Genomic DNA, 10,362 nt, shown 5'->3' on the forward strand with positions numbered 1-10,362 from the left:
TGAAATGCATGCTTTTAGTTCGTGGCGCACTTGTTTACTTGAAGAAGACCGCTGACATGCCAGAAGAAGACGGACAGCTATGCTAGGGTGACCATATTTTGATTTCTAAAAAAGAGGACACTCAGCCCAGCCTCAGCCCGGCCTCAAGATACTTGAATTTTACCCGAAGTTCACTCAAAGATGCCTATATCACTTTAATATATTTAAAGTGTGCCCCCTCACTCTGGATGGAAAAATGCAGTTAAATTAAAAAAAAAAAAAAAAAAAAAAAGACTTAAAAAAAAAAAATATATATATATATATATATAATGCAGACCCATAGAAATGTAGTCCAGTCAATACACATACACACAGTAGGCTATGTGCCAACTAAACATTTTTATAAATTACTATCACGACAATTGTCCTTGACAAATTGTTATTCCCATTCAATTGATGTTCTCATTCAATGTTTTAGATTGCACACAAACAAAAACTGAAATAAACTGACAAACTATTCAATCAGCATGTTTCCAAACGTAGGAGTTCAAAACTACGGTTCCCATAATGCCTAGCGCGGTTTAGCTTACTGATAGCTAGCTGAGGCAAAAATCAAACTTTGCTATAAAAGTTTACAATCATCGGCAGCGCTCCGATGCGACACCAAACGGAATTTTACAGTCAAAGCTCCGACAGAAGTCAACAGTTGCCATTATATACGTATTTATCACTAAAAAAAAAAAAAAACTTCAGGCATTGTGGCCAAATCGTCAACCCAGTAGATGGCGGTAATGCCTCATGATAGGGGTAAACTGCCAACAAAAACAAGAAGAACTACTACTTCCCTCCATTCTCGTAGGAGCCATGTCAACTGCTGCCACCCAGCGGTCGGAGGGATTCTCTTCAAATTGGTCCCGTGAAAAATCATAAAAACCGAACATTTTTATGAATTTATAAAACCTGCCCGGACCACGAGTACACTACGTGAAAGTAGGACTTGTCCGGGCAAAAGAGGACGTTTGGTCACCCTAAGCTATGCAACTTCAGTGAGTGGGCGAGTTAGCGAGAGAGAAACACGGCTGCGAACCTACGTTCATTGTTTATGCTTGTAAAATATCTCTACAGAGGCAACACCTGTGTGTATCATCTTTTCTGTCATTGTTGTGTGTTTTTCACTTGCGATCGGACACTGAAAAGCCAGTTGTGTGGTTGTTTGAACCATGTGCTAATGCTAGCGAACGCATGCAAACTGTTTGTGTCATTGCTGTAACAGCACCTAATTATCATTTATTTACGTTGATGCGAACCCGTTTGGTATCGAGGACGAAATTGATTCTGCAAATTGTACGGACGTCAAGCATCGTCATTTGGGAGTTTAGCTCGCCGTATAGCCAGGACCGAGCCGTAGCGTCCTGGTGAAGACAGTATATTCGCATTTCGTTGTTCATGCACTGTACACTTATTTAGCATGTTGTTTTCTATTGTATTTTTATATTAAATTGCCTTTCAAGATGACAGATCTGTTCTATGTGTCGGATTTTATCAAGTAAATGTCCCCCAAAATGCGACTTATACTCTGGTGCGGCTTATATATGTTTTTTTTCTCTTCGTTGGGCATTTTATGGCTGTGCGACTTACACTCAGGTGCGACTTGTAGTCCGAAAAATACTGTATAAGGCGTTCCTTTTAACCAAACAGCATATGTATAGAGGACAATGTCCATCAGTGTTATGCATTTCAATTGATATGATTACATCTTTGCTTAAACCAATTGCTGTATCGATCCACATTTATGTAAATGTTATCCTGAATTTTGAAATGTCACTTTTTTTCCCAAATCTTTTCGCTAACGCATAGACTTCATAATGTATTGACATGACACAGGGAGCCGTCCAACACTCCGCTTCATTTGTTAGCAGTCAGTCACATGCAGCGCTCTAACGCCGGATTTAGGTTGAAAAAGTACGAAAGCTGCACTGCTTACAAACAGGAAGGAGTGATTTGTTCGAGGATTCAAGGTCATTATTATATTTTTCGTACCATGCATGCATTTTGAAACATTGTGAAAAAAATCAATGGGAGAAATTAGCCGCTACATCATTGGCATTATAATTCGCAATATTTACGTAAAATAATTAAATAAATGCTACATGCAGGTTTTTTTTTTTGCTTTTGACCAAGAATCGAGACCGTTTTACATCCATACCTACAGTATAAATAATTCAGGGATTGAAGTATTTATTCACAAGAATTTTCAACTGAAAAAGCTCTTTTCAGGATCAACAATTATTATCTTATTCCATGTCTGTTGATGTTTTTTTTTTATATATGCATGATGCTGACGCATAGGAAATAACAAATCTTAGCCCTGCTACACAGTCACTACAGCAACATCATCCCAAAACAGGAAAACACAAGGGTAACCCTGGTAGGAATTGGCCCCATTCCTCAGAGTGCTTTTGTGCAACCCTATGAGTACCCACAGAAGCCCCTTGAAAACCCCTAAAAAGACATGTGAGCAAAGGACAAGTGACAAAGTGATAGAGACGGCGGGTTTTCTTGCCGTATAAGACGGATCCACGGAGAAGTGCCTCTGCGGCTATATCGCGTGACTGCGACCGCTCCCCTCCGTCACACACACATGGGACTCATTTGCCATGGTGGGCCACATTGATGGTGCCCCCTTTGGAGGAAGAGAGGGGAAAAGGGAGCGGGAGGAGAATTAGTTTGAGAGTGCAATTTTCTGTGGTACAGTAATTTCGCCTATATTTGCAATTTACTATCCACAAAATCCACCTATTATTGTGTTTTTTCTGTGATAGCAATCCTTATCCGTTTGTTGAAAGATCCTCCTATTGGCTGTTATTGTGCTTTGAGATGCCATTAAAATGCCAACAAAACCCTAAATAGGAAGGTATAGTGTATTTTCCAGACTATAAATCCCACTTTTTTCGCAGTTTGGCTGGGCCTGCGACTAACGTATACACAAGTGTGACCTACATGTTGTTGTTTTTTACCACTCTGACCCACAACGGCCTGTTGTGTTCTGTTCTTTAGGATATAGACACATTTCCGAGGCCCTTCCGCTTTACTTCCTTATGTCTGCAAGCAACTTCTGTTTTAGAATTTCTCCAACCAAAACAACAGTGGAGCTGGAGTAACATTACTCATCAAAATCCCTTAAAGACATTTTGGTAATACCACATCCATCTGCAATCATCACGACAGTGGAGGACAAAATGTTCATGAGAGCAGATGTGGAACCAAGCTCGCGCCACCACAAAGACCGGGTGTTTTTGTAGCCATGCTACCGCTGTGTTATGGAAGGTATGTTCTTCTTATTTTCATATGTCCAGTGCTCAAAAAATACAAAAGCTAAAATCTTGCACATGAAACGACTTGTTGCCTTTGATATTGTTATTACGATGATGATTATAATCATGATGATCTTTAATATTATGTACTACAACTACTGCTGCTAGCCTGTTGCTAATCAGTACGTGTAGCATGGCACAATTATGTCAACTCATAAATGCAAGTTTTTTGTATGTTTGTTTGTTTACAGGTGGAAACGCTGTGAAGCAAGGGAAAACAAGTTGATGTGCCTCACATCAACACGTCAATGGACATTTATCGAGACTATGTGCGTTTTACCCAGGCCGCCAAGAGGCTGGGACAGATGGTGGCTCGCCTCGAGGTGGACCATCAGCTCGATCCTGAGATCCAATTTCGAGCTTTTTAACTGAAGCAACTTTAAGATACGCTATTGGAGCTGGAATTACTGAGGACAGCGGGAGAAAGCCTGTCTGTAGGCCGCCGAAGGTCTTTGTAATGTCAGGTCAAAGTTCGACGAGGCTCTCAAGCCGCTGCGGAGCTCTGCTGTCTGATATCACATCCTCGTATGTTTTTTTTTTTTTTTAATAATTTTGTAAATTGGGATTTATAGACCTGTTTTGCACGCGCACCAATCGTTTTAAATAAAACAAGAAATGGAATCATGTTGTCCAGATGTTTTATTGCGATCAATATCTGCAACTAAAAAAAAAATGACATTTTATTTTTGTTTATATGTACATACTTTAGTAGTATTTCCTTGTAACAACAAAATCCGTGTCAGCCCTTCTGCAGTCGGCAAATGTAATATAATTTGTAATTCCACTTCATTTTGGTCACTCAAGCGTATCGATCTATACCTAACGTCAACACAGGCTGACAGGTTGTTATAATTTTGTCCATGAACAATTAACAAAGTGATGAGAACAATCATACAGTCTCATCTACGTCATGATGAATCCCCATTTTTGGAGATTCCGTGGGTTCCTCTGGCTTGATTTTGCAGTTTTAACTTCGTCAACACACTGCTAAATTCAAGCGCAACTCATGAGGTTTTTTCTAAACCGGAAATTCAAAGCAGAAATTTTCCAAGATGGCTCCGCTCATATTTCGCTCAGGAAACTTGTCTATGGTTATATGAAAAACTGTTAACATTAATAGATGCCTATCTAGCCTGTTGTTCTCCATCTTAATGATTACCGCTTGAAGGTTTTAGAGGTCGACCGATATGGGATTTTCAAATGCCGATGCCAAACCTGATATCTAAATAAAGATTTCTGCCAATTGGCAAAACCCAAAACTGATTTTGTACGCTGATATTTGAGGCAGATCTTTTTTTTTTTTTTTAAAGCACGTAAATTATGAAAGGCAATTAAAAAAAAATGCATCAACAGCTTCAAATTTAGAATGGTGACCTGGGATTTAAAAGATTAATCTGGTCTAGTGCTACTAAACCAACCACTCAGGACATCATTTTTATGATTGTAAACACTCAGCAAGAACAGGACATTATTTTCAAGTAATTAAACCCACCAGGACGTCACGACGAAATGGAAACGTGAGAGTTGAAGCGGATGCTCGGCATGTTAAAGCTAATGCTAACGTGAATGCTATGCTAATGCTACAAGTTACATTTAGAGTGTAAGGATTACTCAGTAAACACCTTAAAAGGTTAAAGCAACATTGCATATTCTCCCATGCAAGATAAAAAACATATATTGCAATATTTACATAACAGGTAAGCCGGAAGGTTCCTGTAGCAGCCTGGCTTCAAGCTGGGTCCTTCCGGGGTCCTACTATCAGTCAGTAGCGTCCACAGTTGCCTACACAGATGCCTGATCAAAATCCTTTTTTATTGACTTATTTTTTCTTTAATCAGCTAATGGCCGATGTTGGAAAAAAACTCCATATATCGGCCTAATATATATCGGCCGACCTCTAGAACAAACTCAGTTCTTGATTATTTTAAAAATTGCCCCCAAAAATGTGACTTATATATGTTTTTCTCATCTTCATTGTGCATTCTTTGGCTGGTGCGACTCGTACTCGGGTGCGAATTATAGTCCGAAAAAATCGGTAGTAGAGTAATAGGTCCATGGAAGTATGTTGAAGTGATTAATCTCAATTTAGTCAACCTAGTTTAACCTAGTTTGTAATTTTCTTACTCCAATATTGCAGTTTTAATCCCCCAATTTTACTTTTTTTCAAAATAATTGTGATTGTTGTAATGTGACCAAACCCAAAAAGCAACAACAACAACAACAACAACAAAAAACTGTCTGAATCCTCAAACATTTTTTGACTATTTCACGACTCCCCCCTTTCTTGAAATACTACATCTTTAGTCTTGTAACATTGAAAGTTTTGAAACTTTATTTTCACTATATGCAATTTTATTCTTATAACTTGCAAACTTTTTACTTTTACAGATTCATACTCATCATAAATATCTTGTATCACCACAGCATTACTCTTATAACGTTATGACTTTTCTATTTCAAATCAGACATAATCATCTTCGACCCAGCAGCCCACACCATAGACAGTCATTTTTCCCTCACCCTCAACAACTGCACCCTGCCTTTCTCAACACATTCCCGCAACCTTGGTATCATTTTTGACAATAAACTCAGATTCGACCACCACGTCAACCATATCACCAGAACTGCCTTCTTCCACCTCAAGAACATAGCCCGTCTTCGCCCCTCCCTCACCTTCTCTACTGCTGAAACCCTCATCCATGCCTTCATAACCTCCAGACTTGACTACTGCAACAGCATTCTCTTCGGTTCTCCATCCAAACTCATCAATAAACTACAATATATCCAAAACTCTGCTGCACGCCTTCTCACCCTGACCCCCTATAGGAACCACATTACCCCCGTCCTCCACAAACTGCACTGGCTTCCTATTTCATACAGAATTCAGTTCAAAATCATCCTTCTCACTTACAAAGCACTCAATAACTTGGCCCCGCCCTACCTCACAGACCTTCTCTGTCCCCACACCCCTTCCCGTCACCTCCGCTCTTCTAATGGAAACATCCTCGCACCGCCCAAACAAAGAACACACCGAACTAGGGGGGACAGAGCCTTCTCCGCTGCCGCCCCCTCCCTTTGGAACTCACTCCCAAAACACATTCGTTCATGTTCAGACCTTCCCACATTCAAACAACTATTAAAAACTCACCTTTTTAAACTAGCTTTTAACTTATAATTATTTTCTTGTTTTGTTCTGTCCACGTTGTTTGCTGTTTCTGTTCCTACTGTAAAGCGTCTTTAAGCATTGGTAAAAGCGCTCTACAAATAAAATGTATTATTATTATTATTATTATTATTATTTCTAATTCTAGAACATCTCTACTTTTTTTTCTTGACAAATTTGCAACGTCATCAGTATATCTTCTTGAAAAGTATCTCAATCCTGTTGCATATGTCCTCTTCCCTGCAACTTAAATAATACCAAACCCAAACAGACCATGATTCCATTTAAGCGACTGATACTTGAACACAAACGGTACAGCAATAATAATAATAATAATAATAATAATACAGTGAGCCTTTGCTCCTTCGCACTTCAAACTTCGCGCCCTCACTCCATTGCGGATTTTTTTTTTCAATTAACATAAATAAATAAATAAATACAGATGAGCTGTCCCGAGCCAATCGCGCTGAGTCACGCTCGCTCCCTCCCTCCCTCCCTCCTTGCTCTTAGCTCATCAGAGAGTGAACTGGAGTTGCTTATTAAAGTAAACGATGATTGACAGATGGTTAAGCTCTGATCTTGTCAGAGACACAACCTTCAAAACGCCTCAGGCGTCAATCATCGTTTTACTTGTTAAACAGTTGCTGTGGCAACTTATTGTGTGTAAGCGAACAGCTGGAGCTGATCTGAGTGGACACTTAATGAAGCATTTACCGTATTGGCCCGAATATAAGACGTCCCTGATTATAAGACGACCCCCTCGTTTTCAAGACTCAAGTTTGAAAAAAAAAGACTTTTTGAACACCAAATTCATTTTTATACAGAAAATAATTACAGTCCATCTGAAACAAATGATTATAACAATATATTTGAGAGAAAAAGCATGTTATTTTGCCTCATTCAAATCTTAATATCTGAACATTTAAATATGTAAACTAAAGGCAATCACATTCGTAAATGAATGGCTTCTGGTTTTTTGAAATGTAAATAAACCAATCTATTGTGATAAAACAACAAAACTGCAATAACTGCATTAAACATAAAAGTGAGGTCTAACTATAACTGTAGTCTTGAAACAAATCTGAATAAGGAAAAAAATTGCAATGAAATAATTCAAACTGGTTAAACTTGAGAGTAGCTGATATCTGTCATGACAGAACAGCTTCAATGATATCTGGCGCCATCTAGCGTCGTGAATGGGTATAATGTCTAGACCCCGAATATAAGACGACTCCCACTTTTTCAGTCTTATTTCAATGGAAAAAACACCGTCTTATATTTGGGCAAATACGGTAATAAAGACAAGCATTAAAAAATTTTTTTTTTGTTTTTTTATGGATCGGGCGTTTACTTTTTTTTTCTTGTTTAAAAATATGTCTGTGGGACAGTAACATGTTTAAAACTTTTCATAATTATTACATTTAATGTACTTAAAAACATTTATTAAAATATATAAACATAAAAGCTTTTTTTAAAATATACTTTGGGGAAAAAAACGTAAAAACATCTTATATGTTTCTCTTTCCAACGATAGATCTGAATAAATACATTGAACAAAAAAAAAATAAAAATAAAAAATAAATAAAGCGGGGGGCGCTACTTTGCGGTTTTTCACTTATCGCAGCGGGTTCTGGTCCCCATTAACCGCGAAAAACGATAACTGTAATATTATAAACCCACAACATAAAACTATTCATTATTGTTGATGCTTACATAGCATAGTTCTCTTTGTGTATATGTTATGTAGGTATTATACAGTCCACTGGTGGCCAAGGTATGAAGACAAACAGGAGCAGCACAGTGCCCATTGAATTATAATCATGCCGAAACGGTTATTTTCATGTAGAGTGCTATTTTTCTTTATTGGTGTCTTAGCTAGAGTAAGAGTTAGTTCATTTGGAAGACCTGTCACAAGTGTTTATAGTTTTTTAATGTCAACACGTGTCCGTTGTGTCCTTATCTGCGTTATATAATTTATGTTTGTTTGTCTTTTTTTGTTCTAGGTGTAGTCCGACAAGTGAAGCCGCTGATTGGCCCATTGACGACAGTACTCAAACTGTCCATGCGCAACGTGACGGCTCAAGGTGACTCAGGCCAGAACATCATCAACGTTTACGTCTTTGTGTCGGAGTTCTGGTTCTGAGCGTTTGCCAATCTCGGTTCACCCGCTGTCAACACTGAATACATTGCTAATGCTAAATGTATCAATGCTTAGGTCAGTGCTGGGGCGGAGTAGAGTTGAAAGTTTTTAATTACTTGTGACAATTTCGGAGTTGAAACGCTACCAGCTGCCACTATTTGGTTTGATGACACGCTCAGCCTGAGTCACACTTCTGTGTCGCATCTGGCATAACTGAGCTAAAGAAGAACATTTATGCTATCAAAACATAACAAGTAGTCGTCGGGAGTGAGACTTTGAAAAAAAATAAATAAATGAAAGTGCATGTTGTTGAAAGGCTGTTAATGTTACATTGTACACTTTTTTCCTTTTGATGCATTTTTTTCTTCTACAGAATAAACATTATTTTACGTACAGTTTTTCCTCTACCATTTATCAAACATGTTGCTGAACTGATTTTAAGTTTTCAGATTATTAACCCTGCTTTCCAAAAATTGCTTTTTCCTACAATTATGTAATAAAAAGACTTGAAACCTTTAACCCTTGATAGGACAAGTGACTAATTTTGGTCATTAAAAAAAACTGTTACACTTTATTTGAACTCACTGTCAATAGACTGTCATAATAAGGACATGACATCTGTCATGAATATGAAGGAGGACTTATGACAGATGTCATTGAGTGTCATATAGTAAATTACGTCACTTTGATGCAATATTAAGATTTTTTTCAAATGTCTTTGTGCTGGGATTAGAGTTTATAAACTGTGTTAGTGTTAATTTAGGATTATGAAATTTGTTAAAAGCATTAACTAATGTAATGGCAGTGTCATATCATAATTATGACGGTGTTATGACAGCCTTATGACATTGAGTTCAAACAGTTTGAAAAAAAACAAAAACTAAAAAAAAAACTAAAAACTAAAAAATACAGTATATATACATATTATAACTTATTTTAATAATAATTGTTATCACAAACTGTATATTTTATATCAATAAATATAATAAATAATTTTATAAATTAATACGATGTTAATGAAATCTATAAAGTTATAATGAATAAAAAACCAAATACACTGTTTACAGCCCAAAGTAAAACTTGTTGAATTTTTTTCATTATTTAAAAAAAAAAATCAATGCCATTAACAGTGATAGACCTCAAATTTGAACTGTGAATTCTGGCTGTGAAATGCTCATCTTTCAGTACAATTGACTAATCCAGTTTGACTGTTCGTTCAAATCGGGCCTCCCAATCAAATTGGATTTGTTGTCTAGTGCCGTCAATGGCAGCCAATGAGTTACACTGCTGGCCAAAAGTATTAGCACCCTTGCAATTCTGTCAGATCATGCTAAATTTCTCCCACAAAATGATTGCAAATACAATTGTTTTGGTAGTAATATCTTGATTTATTTTGCTTGCAAAGAAAAAACACAAAATATTTTTTTTTTTTTTTTAAATCATTATCATTCTACACAAAACTCAAAAATGGGCCGGACCAAAGTATTGGCACCCTTTGAAAAATCATGTGATGATTCTCTGATCTGTGTAATTAACAGCACCTGTTACTTACCTGTGGCACATAACAGGTGGTGGCAATAACTAAATCACACTTGCAGCCAGTTAAAATGGATTCAAGTTGACTCAACCTCTGTCTTGTGTCCTTGTGTGTACCACATTGAGCATGGAGAAAAAAAGTAAGACCAAAGAACTGTCTGAGGACCTGA

At 37.4% G+C, this 10,362-nt stretch overlaps 1 protein-coding gene across 1 annotated transcript in view; it reads left to right on the plus strand.

Moving 5' to 3' along the window:
• Window positions 1–9,074, plus strand: part of fbln1 (fibulin 1) — a 101,466-nt gene extending 92,392 nt beyond the window's left edge. Inside the window, exon 17 of the mRNA XM_057836945.1 lies at window positions 8,520–9,074. Within this exon, the coding sequence (XP_057692928.1) occupies window positions 8,520–8,659 (140 nt within the window). The 3' untranslated portion in view covers window positions 8,660–9,074. The remainder of the gene's footprint in view (window positions 1–8,519) is intronic.
• Window positions 9,075–10,362: the final 1,288 nt, after the last annotated feature.

The sequence above is a fragment of the Corythoichthys intestinalis genome, chromosome 5 (assembly GCF_030265065.1).
Source record: "Corythoichthys intestinalis isolate RoL2023-P3 chromosome 5, ASM3026506v1, whole genome shotgun sequence".
In the NCBI taxonomy this organism is placed as follows: Eukaryota; Metazoa; Chordata; class Actinopteri; order Syngnathiformes; family Syngnathidae; genus Corythoichthys; species Corythoichthys intestinalis.